Source organism: Capra hircus, chromosome 8, assembly GCF_001704415.2.
Source record: "Capra hircus breed San Clemente chromosome 8, ASM170441v1, whole genome shotgun sequence".
NCBI lineage: Eukaryota > Metazoa > Chordata > Mammalia > Artiodactyla > Bovidae > Capra > Capra hircus.
Window position 1 is genome coordinate 1,484,424 of NC_030815.1, and position 21,395 is coordinate 1,505,818.

Consider the following 21,395-nt stretch of genomic DNA (forward strand, 5'->3'; position numbering starts at 1 on the left):
ACTTCTGAAATTCTTTAAACTTCCAGATTATTTTAAAAGATTTATTTCAAAATTAATGAGTAATGTATTTGTTTTTAAAACTGTCAACAATGTAGAGCTATATACAGTAAAAACTGAATGTACCATCAGCCTCGCCACTTCCATCTCATTCTCTCCTGAGTGACAATTAAGTCTACTGCATCTCATTCTAAACTTAACTCTATACAGATATACTGTATATAATACAAACACGCCTACATACAGAAATACAGTGTTCTTTAAAATACTCATTTTACTCAGGCTACAAGAATGTTTCCTATGCAACGCCGTCAGTGTATTTTATAGGGAAAGTATTCCTCCCCCTTTAGTTAGTGCTGGCTAGCTGTCATTTTTAGTTTTCCTGTGTGACCAAGTTGTAGATCAGGACAAACAGATGAAGAGAATGCCTCCAAATACCAGGAAAACTTGTAGATAGCTTTTCATCTTATAAAAAGGCAGGGAAGAATATAAGTAGTATAAAATGAAATTACGTCTAAATGTCATATAGAATGCATTTTTAAAAGTCTTGTAATAGTAGAACTTGACATACCAAAGTACCAAAAAGGACCAAATTTACTCTTGGTTAATTTAGCAAAGTTGGCTCTTTGTTTAAAAGTTAGATTTCCTTGTTTAAAAAAAATCATTTCAGAGGTTGGGGGCTGGGACAGGACGGGATCGTGGAGGGGAAGAGGGGTGGTGGGTGGGCTGGGCTCTCATGCCTTTCTCCATGTGGAAAAAAGGAAAAAAAAAATCATTTCCAAGAAAATATGAAGAAAACAGAAAAAGCCACCCACAGTCGTATCATAAATGCTAATACCAGAACCAGAGACAGTTAGATAGAACATTCCTGTGGCGGTAACTTGTCTATATTCCCTCCCCAGAACCCTTTTACTCACAAATCCCAGGTGGGGTTTTATAAGAAGGTATGTCTTTCTGAGGTTCAAACTTTCTGAAATAAAAAAATTGATTTAATCTAACTTTTAAAAAGTTCCCAGATCACTGCTAATAACTAAGATGTACTAGACAAATGGTTTTTCCAGTAGTCATGTACGGATGTGAGACCTGAACAGTGAAAAAGGCTGAGCACCAAAGAATAGATGCTTTTGAACTCTCGTCCTGGAGAAGACTCTTGAGAGTCCCCTGGACAGAAAAGAGATCAAACCAATCAATTGTAAAGGAAATCAACCCTGAATATTCATTGGAAGGACAGATGCTAAAGCTGAAGCTCCAATACTTTGGCCACCTAATGCGAAGAGCCAACTCATTGGAAGAGACCCTGATGCTGGGAAAGATTGAAGGCAGGAGGAGAAGGGGATGACAGAGGATGAGATGGTTGGATGGAATCACCAACTCAATGGACACAAGTTTGAGCAAGCTTTGGGAGATAGTGAAGGACAGGGAAGCCTGGCATGCTGCAGTCCACGGCGTTGCAAAGAGTCAGATACGACTGAGCGAATGAGCAACAACTAGACCAGCTGAATATGTCTCTTCTCTTTACTGTCATCTGAGTCCTTTCTTTCCTTCTCTTGCCTGCAATTCTCATATAAAATCATTGAATTGGAGTAGACCTTAGGGTTGGCACATTCAGTGCTTACAAAAACACATTTTACAAAACCCCTGAGTCCTGTGGAACAGCTTCTAATGAAGTTTTGTTAAGTGGCATTGCCCCATCATAGCTATTTCAGAAAAAGAATCTTGTAGTCTGGGGAGCAATCACCTGAGAGGCAGCTGTAAAAATTTGAACTCAGCTAAAATGAGCATCAGCTTTTTTTTCTTTTGGAATGACAGTTTGAAATGAAACATACTTAAGTATGTTAAGTTCTACTCTTAAAAGACTTTTTAAAAATGCATTCTATATGGCATTTATAAGTAATTTAGTTTTATTCTACTTATGTTCTTCCCTGCCTTTTTATAAGATGAAAAGTTCTCTGCAAGTTTTCCTGGTATTTGGGGGCACTCTCTTAACCTGTTTGTCCTGATTTACAACTTGGTCATACAGCGAAAAATAAAAACGATACTTTTTGAAAATAAAAATGATACATTTTGAAACGTTCTGTAGCCTGAGTTCCCTTATTTCTAAATTTCATAAAATGTCTAGCAAAGAGACCATTAAAGTACACGTTAAGACATACTTCACTAAAGCCCCCTCCCCCCCACCTTTTCAAAGCACACCGAAAATCTTTGTGAGGTAGGAAAAGTAGAAGTCAGGAGAGAGGAAAATCTCCCACCTAGTAAGTCTCTTTTTGGATAGTTTGACAACTAGCAAAGTTACCTAGGATATTAAGTTTCTTAAACCTCGATGTCTTTCTTAACTAGCTGATTCCTGAAGGAAGGAGGCTGCTGAAGGGGATTAGTAATGGTCCAGTTACTGAATTTTTGAAGCCAGAGTACAATTTAGATACTTAAGAATAGGCTTTAAAGCCAAATGTCTTGACTTCGGTATCTTCCGTTTCTTTATCTTTATGATTCACGTGACGTGGTTACATATAAATTTGTGTATTTATACGGTAAAATCGCGTGGCCTTTTTAGCATGTCATTCCCACTTACCTACATTGGGAATGAAAAGGTTCATTCCTTGTGTACACGCATAATTTCTTTGCACAGCTCTGTATTGAGAAATCGAGAAGTAGGTTTCTGTCGCCTTGCTGTAGTTGCCCCCTTGCTGTGGAGGCTGTTTGGTCTGTCACCCCTGGGCTTAGTCACCATCACACGTAGCGGGGCCTGATTGATGGGGAGGCGAGCCCGTCGCCCTGGCAACCGTGGCGCCTGGGTGACGTCAGCCCGCGAGGCTGCGCGCGCCGACAGGTCGGGCATGGCGACTACCCAACCTGCTGCGGCGGGGTTCCGGGGCGCGCGCCGGCGGTGAGCTCGCGAGCTTTCCCTCGGCTTCTTCCTGCGGACATCGGCCATGGACGCTGCCTCCGACCCCTACCTGCCCTACGACGGGGGCGGAGACTGCATCCCCCTGCGGGAGCTGCACAAGCGAGGTAACGCGGGCTGTGGGGCTGGTCCCGGCCGCAGTGAGGCCGATGGAGGTCCTGGTCGGCGGTTCCCTCCGTGCGCAGCGCCGCCGCCGTCACTGCGCGCACAGGTCCCGTCGCGGGGCGCGGGCGGCGGTGCTTCTCCTTAATTCAGGTGCCACTGGGTTTCAGCTGCTGTCGCTTACCGTGGAGCTCTGCACCCCGAAGTCAGTTCCTAGCAGAAGCTCTACCTGCTTAAAGAGGAACACATTTTCATGTCAATATTTTTTATTTAGTGTGCTTTCAGCTGAGTGACTACATTGCCTTCCATAGGTATCTGGTAGTAATTAATGGAATGATACCAACATATGGAATCATTTTCACACATCAGAAAAAATAAAAGTAGTTTGTAAAAACCAGAAAAGCGCCCAGCATTCATGTAAATCTTTTTCGGCAGACACTGCCAGAACAGATTACATGTTAATTAAACTGCCCTTTTTTCATTTTTCTTAAACTGATTGTTCTAAAAATAGGCAGTTTTAGAAAAAAAAATTGAACCTCAAGAAAAATCTCTGAGCTAGATGACTTTGAATTTATAAACTTCATATTATAAACTTAACTTTTTAAAGTAAGGAAGTCATTATTTTCCTGAGCGTATTTAGCCTCTTTTATTTAAAATATAGTTTTTATTCTGATAACATCTTTTGGTATTAAGTTCCATTAGGATTAAAAAAAGGGAATATATTTAACAAGTGTTTTGAATTGTATATTCTAGACAATAGTTTAGGCTCTGAACAGTTGTAACATCCTGTGGTATTCTGTTGTTAATAAAAGCATGCTTGAGAAAATGAAGATCATGTTACATATATTGTACTTTTCTCTTAGTTACCTCTTTAGTAAAGTATGTATATGTGTGTATATACGTATTTATATACATATATAAATTATTTTAGAACATTTGGGGAAATACCTAAAAGCATAAAGAAGAAAATTAAATTTTTTCATGGTCTTTGCTCCCGGAATTATTGGGATTGTTTTTCCAGTTCTAACATGTTCCTCTTGCTCTCCTTTTTCCTATGGTCTCATCATCCCTTTTCTGGTAGGAATTTTCTTTAAACAGGAAGGAATGTGAATGAATGTGACTGCTCAACTGTCACAGTATTTGCTAATCAGCTATTAAACTGTGTTTTCTTTGAGCTGTTTCAACATCCATTTGTTGATTTATAATTTACAATAAACCAGGAGACATGCGATTGGGAAATTTAAATTCCCCATGATAGGCTTGACAGTCTTTACCACAGCGTAGGTATAGACCTCACCTCTGTATAAGATATGCAAGAAATAAGTCAGCCAAAGCTTATGTGCAAGTAGGCATGGTTCCTGATATGGTTATTACTGAAATAGAAGCTTTTTGTTTCTATTATGTTTCCACAAATAGTCCTTTAGAAATCTTGCCTAAAGTCTAAGTCTCTTCCGCTGTTGGCATCGCAGATGGGTTCCTGGTCCCTTGAGGAGACCTTTCCCAGCTAACCTAAGCCAGTGTTTTCGAAGTAACATTGTGTCATTGTAGTACAAGTCAGTTGGTTATTAGGCTTACTTGACTGTTCTGTAGTATCCTAGTATCTATGGATAAGAGGTTTTCCGTGATTTATGACCTTTTCTGACCTTGGGTCAAACAGAGGAACTGGAAGTGGAGAAACATAAATCAAGAAAAGAGTCAGCTACCCTAGGAGGGCAAAATGGCAATGACTGGAAAGATCTTTGGGGGCTGGGAAAGAGTGAAGAGGCAGATAACCAAAGTGTAAAATTGTGAAGGATATCAATAAAGCAAATGTGACTGTTTACTGAATTACCGAGTACTGGAATTAGGAATTACCTGTGTAGAGTAAGTTAAATTTAATGTTCTTTGTCAAGATGAGATGGTAAGTGATGAAGGTTCCAACTTAAGTGAATAATATAGAGGCTAGAAATGTATGTAGATATAAAAATACAATCAGTTAATGTATTTTTGATGGATTAGAAATTAAAATGACATTTTAGAAATGGTTATCTTTTGGGGTATATTTCCTTCCTATACAGACACTATCAAGTTCTTTCATAAAATGTCTCTTCCATCTTTGAAAGTGAAAGTGAAGTCGCTTAGTCGTGTCGCTCCATCTTTGCGACCCCGTGGACTGTAGCCCACCAGTTTCCTCCCTCCGTGGGATTCTCCAGCAAGAATACTGGAGGGGGTTGCCATTTCCTTCAGGGGATCTTCCCAACCCAGGGATTGAACCCAGGTCTCCCGCATTGCAGGCAGAGGCTTTAACCTCTGAGCCACCAGGGAAGCCCTCTTCCATCTTTATGGGGGGCGGGGACCTTTTTTTTTTTGATTCTTGGATTTGGATTTGGACTGCTAGTTTTATACTCTGACTTCCTTCCTGAAGTTTAGGTAGTTTGGAGGTAGAATTCTTGTTTATTCTAACAAGCCCTTATAGTAGATTTGATCTTTGGGATTTTTAGCATTATTTGAATACTGTTTCATTCAAAGTTTTTGTTGAGCTCGTGTGTGTGTGTGTGTGTGTGTGTGTGTGTGTGTGTAAGGCACTCTCGGGTGCTGGAGAACTGGAGATGGTAGGGTTAGTGATACACCTAATAACTGAGAGGTACACACTGTTGTGGTGCTGGTGGTGAAGAGCCCGCCTGCAGTGCAGGAGACACAAGGGATGCAGGTTCAGTCCCTGCGTCGGAAAGATGCCCTGGAGGAGGACATGGCAGCCCACTCCAGTCATTCTTGTCTGGAGAATCCCATGGACAGAGGAGCCTGGCAGGCTACAGTTCATGGGGTCACAAAGAGTCGGACACGACTGAGGCGACTTAAGTGCTATACCTTTACCAGTTCTTTGATGTGTAACAAACCATTTTAGTCTTCACAGACTGTGGAGTAGGAACTGTTATAATCCTCATTTTCCTGTTGATGAAACTGAGGTACAGAAATGTGCAAGAAGAGTCAGGGTTCGAAGCAGATGATGAGATTCATACTGTGGTCATAGAAACACTGCTTTGCATTGTGTACGTCCCTGCAGTAACTTGGCATGTGCAGCCTGGTAGGGGTGTAGGAAGGCTTCCCAGGTTTAAAAAAACACAACCCAAGGGAGTTAATACATTTCTCATGAATGATACAGACTGCATGTTCTGTGACTGTTCACACGTGGCAGTGAAGGAGGAGATGAGTCTCCTTTTGACGAGTGTTGTCAAAGTTGGCATGTCCACAGGGGATTTGATGTGTGTTCCTGGTGGGGAGGATAGGCTAGTAAGTGACCCAATGGGACTGAGTGCTGGTTAGTGTTGTTGTGTCATGGGGTCAGTCATAGGGTCCTATAGGAAGGTGGCGGAATGCTGGGTCCCAGAGGACCTTGAATGCCAGACGAACCAGTTTTAAACCATAAGAGGTATGCCTTTCCTTTATAAGTTTGAGTGTTTTTTTTTTTGGGGGGGGGTGCATGTTCTGGCATGTAGGATCTTAGTTTCCTGACTGAGGATTGAGGACGGGGCCCACAGTAGTAAAAGTGCTGAGTCCTAACCACTGGACCAGAGGGATTCCCAAGTTGGTTTTTTTAGTTTGTAACTGAAGTTGTTCCTTGACATCTATTAGCTCAGAAACAAATTTAAGTAAAGCTTTTTTTCTTCCTTTTGTAACAGATGAATTTGTGCATTTTTATTCCCTCCTGAAAGTATCAGTAGTTAGCATTCTTTGCTCATTATTTGAATAGTCATGTTCTGGATGATACTTTTATTGCCGTAGGGGTGTTCTGTAGGTCCTTTTGTAAAGATGTTTTTAGAATTCAAATCCTTATTGCATGTCTGTTGCCTTTAATTTTCTAGCCACTAGAAAATTAAATCTCTTCTTACAGATTGGTTCATTGGAGTGTAAGTTACAGGAACAAACAGAGATTGTGTGTGTGTGTTTGTGCTCTGTCACTCAGTTGCTGACTTTACCCCATGGCTCCTCTGTCCATGGGACTCTCCAGGCAAGAATACTGGAGTGGGTTGCCATTTCCTACTCCATTTCCTACTGACTCCTACTGCCATTTCCTACTTCGGGAATCTTCCTGACCCAGGGATTGGCCCTGCATCTTTTGGGTCCCCTGCATTGAAAGGCATATTCTCTACCACTGCGCCACCTGGGAAAGCCCAGAGATTCTTTTCCTGATTTAAAAAAGTGTTTCTGTTGTCATAGTATGAAACAAAGCTGCCTGTAAGTTTATTTTGCACACAGTATATGGATTTAAAATCATCAGTAAATGTATTTCATATTACTATGTCTGGCTCTGTTCTCTAAAACTGACACTTGGTATGATTAGTTTTATTCCATCTTGTGACTTGTGGTAAGTTTAAAATGCTTTGTATTTCCAGATATCAAAATGTGAGCAAGTTTCTGGCCCCATACGTTAGGTTTATGGTTTTGGCTGTTTTACCAGCATTGAGGTTACTGTTCTGTGCTGACATGAGGCCCCAGGAGACTGGTGGCTTAAATTGTATTTTAAAGTTTTGCGTCTGTTTTTTAATAAACATTTAATTTATAGTTTTTTGGTAGTCCTGTTAAACCTTAATCAGATCAAGAATGGAGATTCGCTTTAGTTTGTTTATTGTTTGCCATTGGAGAAAGCAAATTTCGTGCATTTTATTATTCACATGATATGCAGGTATCTTACACGCAGAGAGAATACATTAACATGGAACTTGTTTCCAGTCGTACAGATGGCTTAATCCTCACTTCATCATCCCTACCTTCAAGAACGTGGCTTTTTATTTTGTGGTATCAATAGAACTGAGAGGGAAACAGTGAACTGAGTAATTTAGCATCACTACTGACTGGTTGTGTATCTTCTGTCAGCTTCTTTGGCATTTGGTTTTAATTTCCAGGTTTTTGCAGTTCAAACAGATGGTAGCTAAATATGACTGGATGGCAGAACAAATGTAAAGAGCAAATACTTTATCATATTTATCCAGCAGATGTTTAATTGACCACCTGTTAAGTGCTAGCGTTGTGCTTGGCGTTACGTCTTTAATCTTTCATTTGGAAGCCTGTTAACATTCTGGAACCTCCTCTATCAACTTAGAGCATTTGCTTTCCCCTCCCTCACCAAAGTGACCGCTTCTTATCAGTAATGTCACAGAGGGAAGAAAAAAAATGTATTGGGGACCAGACTTCCTGCTCTTATTTAATGGACACCTGATACTGGATTGTAGGAAACGTGCAGAATTTTAGATTTCTGTCTGCCTTCTTTCATAATTTACAATAAAAATGCATATGTTTTATGAGTGTGTGATGGATAGTAATCTGCCTATAAGGGTAAATGGCAAAGGTCACTGCTCGCCTATCTTTGAGACTGACTCCAGAGATAGTGAGTACTAGTCTTAGCAAGCAAGCGCAGGCCTGCCTTGGCATGCAGGACTGTTATTTGGATGGCCTTCCCTGGTGGCTCAGACAGTAAAGAATCTGCCTGCAGTGCAGGAGACCCAGGTTTGATCTCTGGGTCAGGAAGATCCCCTGGAGAAGTGAATGGCTACCTGCTCCAGTATCCTTGCCTGGAGAATCCCCAAGGGACAGAGGAGCCTGGCGGCTACAGTCCCTGGGGTCACTAAAGAGACAGGACTGAGTGATAATGCATGTTATTTGGATATTCCTTTTAGACTGCTGAAGGTGTATGATGGTGAAATTTACCAGTTAGTTCAGTTTAAGATGTAACAATTACATACCATTTTTAGCTCAGTTCAGCAAATACATATTGAGGACTACTGGGTGGGAATATAAAGGTTTCTACTGGTGGGAAAGCAGATAATAATAAATGTCTGTATTTCTATTGTTTATTTTTTGTCAAATTACAAGTTTCAACATGTTGGGTTGTGGCTAGTATTTAAAAAAAGAAAAAGAAGGAAGGAAATAGTAAAAGTATCAGAATATATGCCAACTAGTAAATATGCTAAACTTTGTTTTTACTTAGGGTACATATCTGTACACTATGTCAGAAGTGTTTCTAGCTGTGAGCAAGAAAAAATAGTGTGATAACCGGGTTATAAGTAGTCCCTGTGGAGGGTCAGTTGACTTGGCTTCCTGTGCCTCAGATGAGTCTGGAGCAACCTGAGGATGAGAGTGGGATGTGTTGTTGTTGTTGACCTCTGCTGAAGCACGGGGATTTGAGTGGCAGGACCAAAGCAGGGCCCGTGACAACTGTCGCAGCCACTTTGTGGTCTGGAGCCAAAGGCGGAGAGGGCTGATGACGTGAAGGGTCAGTCCTGTTACTTGTCTGAGCTCAGTGCACATGCGTAAGTGTTTTGGGAGAAGGCACCATCAACAGTCTTAATGGCCTATAGGTGGGAAAGATTATCTTATTTCTGTTGTAGTCTCATTTATGTTTTTACTTTTCTACCTGTGAGTTGGAATTTTATCTGCAAAACTACTACCACATCCAAGGTCATAAGGACTTACTCTTCTCTCTTTTTTTTAAGAGTTTAATAATTGTAGCCCTTACATTTTGGCTTGTGATCGTTTCTGAGTTAAGTTTCATGTATGGTGTGAGGTAGGTAGGGTCCAACTTCATTCTTTTACATGTAGGTAGCCTGTTGTCGCAGCATCATTTGTTGAAGACTGTTCTTTTCCCATTGCTGAAAATATTTATTTAATAATATAACCAGAAAACTACTAGAGCTCATTAATGAACTTGGTGAAGTTGCAGGATGCAAAATTAATATGCAGAAATCTGTTGCACTTCTCTACGCTAACAATGAAAGATCAGGAAGAGAAATTAAGAAAACAGTCCCATTTACTATTACATTAAAAATAATAAACCGACATGAGGACACAAAAAACCTGTATTCCAAAAACTTTAAGACTCTGATGAAGGAAATTGAAGATGACACAAAGAAATGGAAAGGTATACTGTGTTCTTGGATTGGAAGAATCAGTACTGTCAGAATGACATGGATTTTGATGATGGCCATCCTGACCAGTGTAAAGTGATCCTCACTGAAGTTTCAGTTTGCATTCCTCTAATAATTAATGATTTTTGTTTTTGTTCATTGGCTAAGTCATGTCCTTCTCTTGGCTTCCCCATGGCCTGCAGCACACCACACTCCTCTGTCCTCCACTTTCTCCCAGAGTTTGCTCAGCTTCATGTCCATTGAGTCAGTGATGCTATCTAACCATCTTATCCTTTGCCACCCCCTTCTCCTTGTGCCTTCGGTCTTTTCCAATTTGTAAGCATCTTTTCATTTGCTTTTCCGTGTGCATATTACCCAAGGCAATGTACAGATTCAGTGCAATTCCTATCAAATTACCAGTGGCATTTTTCTCAGACCTAGAACAAAACAGTTTACAATTTGTATGGAAAGACCCCTACCCCCCACCCCCACGCCAAATAGCTGAAGCAGTCTTGAGAAAGAAAAATGGAACTGATAGAATGAGGCTCCCTGACTTCCGAGTGTATTACAAAGCTACAGTAATCATGACACAAGAGCAGAAATATAGATCAGAAGTGAAACAGGAAAGAAAGCCCAGAGATAAACCCACTCACTTGGGCATTTATCTTTGACAGAGGAGGCAAGAATATACAAAAGAGAAAAGACAGTCTCTTCAGTAATGGTGCTGGGTAAACTGGACAGGCACATGTGAAGTAATGATATTAGAACATTCTCTAACACCAAACACAAAAGGAAACTCACAGTGCCTATAAACAAGAGGAAAATGTAGACAGACACTCTGACAACACTCCCAGCACTGTCTTTTTGAATCCACCTCCTAGAGTGATGGAAATGAAAATAAACAAATGGAGGCTAATTAAACTTAAACGCTTTTTGCACAGTAAAGGAAACTGTAAACAAAACGTAAAGACAGCTTATGAAATGGGAGAAAGATTTGCAAATGACACGACTGACAGGGATTAATCTCAAAATACACAGCTCATGCAGCTCAATATCCAAAAAAACCAACCTAATAATAAATTTGACATTTCTCCAGAGAAGACTTATAAATAGCCAAAAAGCGCATGAAAATGTGCTCAACATCACTAATTAATAGAGACATGTAAATCAAAACTACAATGAGCTATCACCTCAGACCAGTCAGAACGGTCATCATCAAAAAACCTACAAACAATAAATGCTGGAGAGGATATAGAGAAAAGGGAACCCTACGCTGTTGATGGGAATGTAAATTGGCACAGCCACTCTGGAGACTAGTATGGAAGTTCCTTAGAAAATTAAAGATAGAGCTACCATATGATGTTACAGTCCCATTCTTGGGCATATTTCTGGAAAAAACCATTATTCGAAAAGATCCATGCATCTCAAAGTTCATAATAGCACTGTTTACAATAGACAAGATATGGAAGTAACCTCAGTGTCCATAAACAGAAGAATGGAGAAAGACGATGTACATACATACAGCGGAATATTACTTAGCCATAAAAATGGAATAGTATCATTTTCAGCAACATGGATGGACATAGAGATCATCATAGGGAAGCCTGATGGGTAGAGAAAGACAAATATATGGTATCACTTATACATAGAGTGAAAAATAAAGACATAGAGACTTATACATAGAGAAAAAAATAAAATGGGGCTTCCCTGGTGACTCTGGTAAAGAATCCGCCTGCCAAAGCAGGAGACACAACTTCAATCCCTGGGTCTTGAAGATGCCCTGGAGAAAGAAATAGCAACCCACTGCAGTATTATTGCCTGGAGAATCCCATAGACAGAGCAGTTTGGTGGGCTGCAGAACCTGGGGTCACAGAGAGTCAGCCATGACTGAGCAACTGAGCACACACACACAAATAAAATCATACAAATGGACTTACATACTAAGCAGAAATAGACCCACAGACATAGGAAAAAAAAAGTTATGATTACCAAAGGGGAAAGGGGTGGAGAACGATAAACTAGGAATTTGAGATAAATATATACACACTACTTTATAGATATAAAAAATAGATAACCAGCAAGGACCTACTGTATAGCGCAGGGCACTGTACTGAATATTTTGTAATAACCTGCAAGGGAAAAGAATCTGAAAAAGAATAGATACGCATGTATAACTGTATCACTTTGCTGTGTACCTGAAACTAACACAGCATTGTAAATCAACTACGTTTCAGTACAAAAAACAAAACAACATAAATCACATAAATTTAAAATTGGATTTTCCTGCCGATAATTTACAAACTCTTTGTTTAGGTTACCGGTATGAATAAAATGTGTTTCCATCGGAATGCATGAATATTATAAAGTATTGTGTCTGGGGAGAAAAGACAAAAGTCCTCTTATAAGTAAAGTTATTTTTGCAAGAAAGCTCGCTCATTTTGCAAGAAAGCTCACTCACTAATTCGAATCACTAACACTAAAACACATCGTACTTGCTGATCCTTGAACTATGAAATAATGCTGGTGATATTTAAATTACAAGATGTCCGTTTTATGGAAAGGTTGGTCATTTACTGTGCATTTTAGAAATTTGTTTTTGTGGCCATACCAGGTATAATAAATTAAGTTATGTTAAAAATCTGTTGGATTTTGCTCAGTATATTATCTGCAGTTCACATACCACAGCCTATGGGTAGGTGAAATCACCTAGGTACCTGAGAGATTGATTAGTAGGTAGTTCCTGCTGGCTTATGTGGCAGCCCTGGGATTTGAATCTAGGTGTTTCTGACCTCAGAGTGCATTAGGTCATGGGATTTCTATACTGGGCCATGCTGCAGAAAAAGTGATCTGTTCTCTAGTTTCGTTGTTTTCCAGCCATGGGCAGTAGAAGGGTGGTCACGGCATCTGGCATCAGACCCCCAGGAAAGTTTTGTGTTAAAGCTGGGAGGTACTGCTTTCAGATCGTGCTTTCTTATACACTCTAAGATCTGGGACTGTCCTGTGTCCTGTTATCCTTTTGAAGTTCAGGTGTCCAAAAAAAGTAGACTCTTCTGTCTGTATATCACTGTCAGTCAGTCAACAGTCAGTTCAGCTGCTCAGTCGTGTCTGACTCTTTGCGACCCCATGGACCGCAACACGCCAGACCTCCCTGCCCATCACCAGCTCCCGGAGTTTACTCAAACTCATGTCCATTGAGTTGGTAATGCCATGGAACCATCTCATCCTCTGTTATCCCCTTCTCCTGCCTTCAATCTTTCCAAGCATCAGGGTCTTTTCCTATGAGTCAGTTCTTTGCATCAGGTGGCCAAAGTATTAGAGTTTCAGCTTCAACATCAGTCGTTCCGGTGAATATTCAGGACTGATTTCCTTTAGGATGGACTGGTTGGATCTCCTTGCAGTCCAAGGGACTCTCAAGAATCTTCTCCAACACCACAGTTCAGAAGCATCAATCCTTTGGCGCCCAGCTTTCTTTGTAGTCCAACTCTCACATCCATACATGGCTACTGGAAAGACCAGAGCCTTGACTAGATGGGCCTCTGTTGGCAAAGTAATGTCTCTGCTTTTTAATATGCTGTCTAGCTTGGTCATAACTTTCCTTCCAAGAAGCAGGGTCTTTTAATTTCATGGCTGCAGTCACCATCTGCAGTGATTTTGGAGCTGTAAAAAATAAAATCTGTCACTGTTTCCACTGTTTACCCATCTGTTTGTCATAAAATAAGGGGACTGGATACTGTGATCTTAGGTTTTTGAATGTTACATTTTAAGCCAACTTTTTCACTCTCCTCTTTAGCTTTCATCAAGAGGCTCTTTAGTTCTTCACTTTCTGTCATAAGGGTGGTGTCATCCGCATTTCTCCCGGCAATCTTGATTCCAGCTTGTGCTTCTTCAAGCCCAGCGTTTATCATGATGTACTCTGCATATAAGTTAAACAAGCAGGGTGACAATATACAACCTTGACATACTCCTTTTCCTATTTGGAACCAGTCTGTTGTTCCATGTGCAGTTCTAACTGTTGCTTCCTGGCCTGCATACAGATTTCTCAAGAGGCAGGTCAGGTGGTCTGGTATTCCCATCTCTTTTAGAATTTTCCACAGTTTGTGGTGATCCACACAGTCAAAGGCATTGGTATAATCAATAAAGCAGAAATAGATGTTTTTCTGGAGTTCTCTTGCTTTTTTCATAATCCAAGGGATGTTGGCAATTTGATCTCTGGTTCCTCTGTCTTTTCTAAAACCAGCTTGTGTTATGCCCAAGTTGCGAAATCTCCCAGCGACCACCAGGGAGCCGATATCCGATGCAAAAGCAAGAGAGTTTTTTATTACCAAGCTCGAGCTGGGGCTCCCACCATTACCGACGTATCGGCTATAGGGAGGAGCCCCGGGTTTTGGATTACATTGCTTATATAGGGAGTATACATGGAAAGAAAGGATTTCTAGGTAGGGGGACGTCTGATTGGTCACTTTCTTTCGAAGGGTTATATGTTGGTTCTTGATTGGTCCCTATTGTCTAGGTAGACCACAAGTTCCTGAACGTTAAGTCAGGAGGTTTTGGTCTAGGGTCCGATTGGCTCGTGCACGGTGGGGTGAGGTCGGGATTTCCGAAGGCTCTTTTCCCGGAATCTTACAAAATGGAGTTTTTCTTTTAACAACATGGAGTAGCTTAGGTTCTTCACTTGAACATCTGGGAGTTCACGGTTCATGTACTATTGAAGCCTGGCTTGAATTTTGAGCATTATTTTGCTAGTGTGTGAGATGAGTGCAGTTGTGCTGTAGTTTGAGCATTTGGCATTGCCTTTCTTTGGGATTGGAATGAAAACTCTTCCAGTCCTGTGGCCACTGCTGAGTTTTTCAAATTTGCTGGCACACTGAGTGCAGCACTTTTCACAGCATCATCTTTTAGGATTTTAAATAGCTGAACTGGAATTCCATCACCTCCACTAAGTTTGTTCATAGTGATGTTTCCTAAGGCCCACTTGACTTCACATTCCAGGATGTCTGGCTCTAGGTGAGTGATCACACCATCATGATTATCTGGGTCATGAAGATCTTTTTTGTATAGTTCTTCTGTATATTCTTGCCAACTCTTCTTAATATCTTCTGCTTCTGTTAGGTCCGTACCATTTCTGTCCTTTATTGTGCCCATCTTTGCATGAAATGTTCCCTTGGTATCTCTAATTTTCTTGGAGAGATTTTTAGTCTTTCCCATTCTATTGCTTTCCTCTATTTCTTTGCATTGATCGCTGAGGAAGGCTTTCTTATCTCTCCTTGCTGTTCTTTGGAACTCTGCATTCAAATGGGTATATCTTTCCTTTTCTCCTTTGCTTTCACTTCTCTTCTTTTCACAGCTTTTTGTTAGGCCTCCTCATACAGCCATTATGCTTTTTTGCATTTCTTTCTCTTGGGGATGGTCGTGATCACTGTCTCTTGTACAATGTCATGAACCTCTGTCCACAGTGCATCAGCACTCTGTCTATCGGATCTAATCCCTTAATCTGTCACTTCCACTGTATAATCATAAAAGATTTGATTTAGGTCACACCTGAATGGTCTAGTGGTTTTCCCTACTTTCCTCAATTTAAGAATTTGACAATAAGGAGTTCACGATCTGAGCCAGAGTCAGCTCCCTGTCTTATTTTTACTGACTATATAGACCTTCTCCACCTTTGGCTGCTGAGAATATAATCAATCTGATTTTGGTGTTGACCATCTGGTGTGTCCACGTGTAGAGCCTTCTCTTGTATTGTTGGAAGAGGGTGTTTGCTATGACCAGTGCGTTCTCTTGGCAAAACTCTGTTAGTCTTTGTCCTGCTTCATTCTGTACTCCAAGGCCAAATTTGCCTGTTACTCCAGGTGTTTCTTGATTTCCTACTTTTGTGTTCCAGTCTCCTATAATGAAAGGGACATCTTTTTCCTGTGTTAATTCTAGAAGGTCTTGTAGGTCTTCGTAGAACCATTCAACTTCAGCTTCTTTAGCATTACTGGTGGGGGCATAGACTTGGATTACTGTTATGTTGAATGGTTTGCCTTGGAAACAAACAGATCACTGTCGTTTTTGAGATTGCTTTCAAGTACTTCATTTCGGACTCTTTTGTTGACTGTGATGGCTATGGTTTATTTCTTCAGGAGGCTGATTCTGATGAGAATGGCGAGCTGGGTTGGGGGTGGTGAAGATGCTTTGACTGACTCTCCCACCAAGTCTGCATGCCGTTAGGAATAGAAGTTTCCTAAAAATAATGGGTTCTGTTTCAGAAAGAAGGGAGAAAGGTTTCGAGGTGGGCAGAGACAGTGAGGCTCCATCACACAGATACTAATCTAACCTGACGACAATACTGGGTAATGTAGTTATTTTCACTTTGGAAATAATGCAGTTATTTCCAGTTTGGAGGTACATCTGGTTGTTAATATTGAATATCTGGACATAGGGTTGGGAAAGAAAGTTAAGAACAAGAAAAAGGTTATAATTTAAAAAATTAGTTGGGAAAGAGGATGACTAAGTAGGTACACATATGTTCATTGTATATGCTGTTTGTAATGCAAACTAGCCTAAATGATAGTGCATCATAGCAATTAAATGTAGCAGTCTAAAGTCCATTGAAAATGATGTGCCGATGCATTTAATGACCTGAAATGGTTTTTACAAAGTGTGTTGAGTAGTGAAAATATGCTAAGTAGTGGGAAGCTTATAAATACATGTGGCTAGTTGATTTTACCCTTTTTTCTTGTAGAAAATGTGAAAAGCTGAAGCCAGTTGCCAGTTTAACTGTTCTCTCTTCTTTACTCAATTCCCTCTCCTTGCTTCCCCCACAAACCTTACGTAACTGTATAGACTTGTTTCTCATCTGTTCTCTTTTCAGTCCAAGGCTTATTGCAGAAACTCCCTTGTACTTGAAACGTTTTGAAACCCAGAATACCATTGGTTACAACTCAGATGTACTGCCGTTTAAGATTTTGCCTGTTCTTTTCAATTTCAAAAGCCTGAGTTTGAAACTCAGAAGCTATAGCGCTGAATATTGTACTCTGATTTTCCCTGTGGTGGGAAGCATGTGCACAGAGGATGAGGAGATACTGTTGGACAAAGAACTTTGATTATTTCCAAAAGGTGTCCTGGTGTGTCTGCATCAGTGAGCACTGCACGTGCTTGGAGAGAAATCCAAGTAAATGGTGTCACTTTGTATTCCCCCAGCTCTAAGAGGAGTTGTCAAGGAGGGCAAGGAGAGGTCTTATGAGGGAGTGTGGCCTCACCCCTTGATTTGGAAAGCCCTGTTATAATTTCCTAATTTCCAATCCTTGAAATACTGTTTTAGGAAAGAAAAGGAGATGCTCTTTGCCTGTGAGAGAGCTTTCACTTGCGCTTGTGGCATTGCCTCTGTGGTGTGTGCTGTATCACACATGAAATGGAGTGGGGCGATGACGCTGGGTAACTTAACACTCCTGCTTACAAGAATTTTATTAACACAGAGATGTAAGTGATTTGTGTTTGTCTCATTTCAGCATTTATAAGGTAAACTTTAAGTGAAATCTAGATTGCAGTGAACTATACACAAATAATAATTAGGAATATTTAAAAACCATGGTTACTGTTAGGAAATGTAACGTCTTTGAAATTACTGCTAACATGCAACGATGTATAGGCATTTCTATGATCCTATGAGAAACAAATGTTCCCTACCAGTTTGAAGTGGGACCCAGCCTTTCCTTTTCTTCTTTGAACTACTCAGATATGTCCATGTTTGGTAGAACAAACTATAAAAGAAAAATGTGAAATGATGTCACACACATACTGAAGTAGAAGTAAAAGTTTGAAACCCCCCCCCTTTTTTTTTTTAAATAGCCAGGTAATTCTTGAGTTTTATCTAGCAATCCTAAAGCAGACTTTGAATTTTAAAACTACGTTAATTGATTTTGCATTAAGAATATGATAGTTTTTTTTTCATTTGTCAGTTATAGCGCAGTAAGAATCAGAATGCAGGGCGAGAGGTTAAAGCCAGATTGGACTGTCCGCCCTTCTCTGGAGATGCCTTTTCATCATGTTTATCAGAGCCGAAGAAATATTCTAATCAACTAGCAAAAAGTTTTTATTTTTATACCAAAATTGATCTTGGTTAATTCCAAAACCAGATTGATGTCAAGAGTCACAGAAGGACTCAGACTTCTTTTAGGAATAATTAGAGGGGAAACAGTGAATCTAAACAGATAAACGTGGGCTCCCCTAAAGCAAGAAGACACGTCAGTACTTCCCCTGTACGCTGGCACTGTGTCCGGTGGAAGCAGATCAGCCTGAGGGGACAGGCTGACCTCCCAGAAGTCTGCCGGGCACACAGACTGACAGGCGGAATCCTACCTGACAGGTGCCGTGGCAGCCCCAGAAGTGTCAAGGGATGCGCCAAACGTGACATGTTGGTGCATGGGGTCCCCTGGTGTGAAAAGCTTGAATGCTTTATTTCTGATTTTCTGGAATTTTTAATTACTGTGCAGTTCTGTGTGTTCGATGTCGGGGTAGTTTCTACAGACTAGTGACTGGAAAGTCACTGAGGCAGGACACACAGCTTCTGTGAGTGTGTAGGGGACTAGGCCTGTGCTGCCCCTGAAAATAAGAACGCTGGTCTCTGCTCTCTCCTCCCTAGTTCAGAAGGCTGTTGGGGATACACGCTTCATTTGCTTAGTATCTTCATGCTGCAGGCAGCTGGGAATTCTTAGCCTGCGGCTGCTGACTTACTGTGTCAATGCATGTTAGGTGGTACAGAAATTTTGCTTTTGACTTTTTGTGTAGAATAGTAATAATTAAAATCAGTAATGTGTGTCTCCATCTCTACCCAGATAAGAGTGAATAGGGACAAAGTTTGAAGTTTGCAAAATATATCACAGTAGACTTAAAAACTCTTTTTCTTTTAATTTCAGACTTAGAGATGTTGAAAAATAGTGCAGAGAGTCTCATAAGCCCTTCCCCTAGATTCCTGAATGTTAGCGTTTTACCTCGTGCTTTCATCCTGTGTCTGTCTTTTTCTGTCACGTGTGCCGTTCCCTGTCACACACTGCATCCACTGTTAATTGTACATATGGGATGCACTGTGTTCTTCTTCCCTGAACCCTGTAAGGATAAGATGCAGATGTGATGGTGGCTCCATGGTAAAGCATCCACCTGAAATGTAGGAGACGCGGGTTTGATGCCTGGGTCGGGAAGATCCCCTGGTGGAGGGCATGGCACCCCACTCCAGTGTTCTTGCCTGGAGAATCCCATGGACAGAGGAGCCTGGAGGGCCATCTTTGGGGTCACGAAATGTCGGACGCAACCGAGCATGCACATGTACAGATGTGATGCGCTGCAAGTGCTGAATACTTCGGTGTGTGTTTCCTTGTGAAAGGATATGTAGCTCGTCCACAGCTTCAGTACAGTTTCAGAGTCAGAAGATTGGCGCCGATGCTATTACTCAGTCACTGTTCCGACGGTCCTCCAGTTTGCTGAGTGCCGCCCTGACTGTCCCGGTCCTGCACTGCCCATCCCAGGCACGGACCGAGTTCGGTTGCGCGTCTCTGCGGCCTCCTTTTTATCTAGTGCAGCTAGTCTTTCATGACTGACGTTTTTGAAGCTCACAAGCTGCTTACATTGTAGAATTTCCCTCCGTTTCAGTTTGTTTTGCTTATGCTTTGGGGGCAGACTACCCCAGACGTCTTCCTGAGTGGTATCATAGAGGCTCTGATGCTTCCCTCCGAAAATATCTTCAAAACGACCATTGTTAATGTTATCACACAGAAGGTGGAGCCAGAGATGCTGGAACTTGTCAAGGTGCTACAAATGCTGTCATTGCTTTTGCTCTCCAGTCGCTTTTTCTTGAGGAAACTTAGGCCTTTCAGTTCATTTTGACAAAGTGGAAACTACTGAATAAAATCAGGATGGGGGGAGAGAGACCTGGAGCATGTAAAGGTTGTGGTGGAGGGTTTAGGGCTTGTGTTTTACTTGAGCAGGCATGGGCCATTGAGGGACTGGGCCTTCAAACCCTTAGCCAGAATGATAAATCGTTTACCCTGGAGTGCTTCTGCCAAAACACTGAAGTCAGTACACTTCTCACTCTCCTGTTAGAATCTTACACCTTTCCAGGCTGAGCATTCAAATGTTGTAAGTGGAGAGGAAAGAGGGACTTTGTTCCATCTGGTAGAAGTAAAGAAACGCTAAGTTCATTGTAGAATATTCAGTATTTGTTGTTGTTGAGTGGCTCAGTTGTGTCTGACTCTTTTGCGACCCCATCTGGAGCCCTGCCAGGCTTCTCTGTCCATGGAATTCTCTAGGCAAGATTACTGGAGTGGGTTACCATTTCCTCTTTCAGGGATCTTCCCAACCTACAGATCAAATCCATGTCTCTAAACAGATTCTTTACTGCTGAGCCACCAGGGAAGCCCAATATTCAGTATTACATCGTTTGAGATACTAATAACCCTTTCTGTGATAATGCTTGTTTCAACTGCCTCTTTGAATGATCAAAGAACAGAACTTGCAGCCCGGTGTAGTTTATTTGCTTCTATCTGGACAGCAATAAAACGAGTCCTTGTACTGACCGGGTGGGGGGGGGGGGGGCGGGCGGCTCTGAGCACCTCTCCCTCCCGCTCCTGGCGGATTGAGGAGCCTCTCCTGCTCTAGCCTGGCATTGTTCACAGTGCTGGGCAAAGTGCAGGTTCTGGCTTTGCCAGGGTCGTTTTTTGTGAATGACTGAACATTTCCGGTAGTTTCTTTGTAAACAAAAGAGGACAAGTTCATTTAAACCATCAGACTGCAAGGGTAGTCTGGGAACTTTGCTGTTTGGAATTTTGGTTTTCCATAAAACCAGAAAATAAACTAAATGGGTTTCTTGAGTCTTTTTATGGTGTTTGTTTAAACATTAGTATAGTGCCACTCCTTATATTCTGTATCAATTCGTACATTCCTGTTAAAATGACATAGTTTTAGATGTTTATTTTTTGCCATAAAATCTATTACTGCTACATAATTTGAAGATGTTAAGATCACCTGTTTGAAATTATGGGGGCTCAGATGAAAAAGAATCCACCTGCAGTGCAGGAGACCTGGGTTTGATCCCTGGGTTGGGAAAATCCCCTGGAGGAGGGCATGGCAACCCACTATAGTATTCTTGCCTGGAAAATTCTGTGGGCTGAGGATCCTGGCAGGCTGAAGTCCTTGGGGCCGTAAAGAGCCAGACAGAGCCAAGCACGTGCACATATGTATGTGTGGGTATAGATACACCTGTGACGGCTGTGCAGAAAATTAAAGCTCCTTCTCTGCTTTTTCTAACAAATCTACTTCCCAGAGGTCACCATTATTAACATGTTGGTTCATTTCACTTCATAGTATTTTCTCTGTATTTAAATATACCATAAGCATAACTTTTAACCCCAAATAAATTTAACCAAATAAACTTGCTACGCTGCCTTTGAAAATAGGGTCGGGCATTAGGAGAAATCTTGCTCTTCTCCTGTAAATAAACTGTTGCTGAAACACAGCCGTATTCACTCGTCTGTATGTTG

General features: G+C 41.2%; 1 protein-coding gene across 5 annotated transcripts in view; it reads left to right on the top strand.

Annotated features, from left to right (window-relative positions):
- Positions 1 to 21,395, top strand: part of CLCN3 (chloride voltage-gated channel 3) — a 98,271-nt gene that overhangs the window by 43,795 nt on the left and 33,081 nt on the right. Inside the window, exon 1 of one of the 5 annotated variants that reach the window (XM_018051807.1) lies at positions 2,818 to 3,006. The exons of 3 other annotated variants lie outside the window; for them this stretch is intronic. In XM_018051807.1, coding sequence (XP_017907296.1) covers positions 2,928 to 3,006 — 79 coding nt within the window. In that variant the 5' untranslated portion in view covers positions 2,818 to 2,927. Of the gene's footprint in view, positions 1 to 2,817; positions 3,007 to 21,395 lie in introns of those variants that run through there. One more of the 5 variants, XM_018051809.1, reaches the window with a different exon arrangement.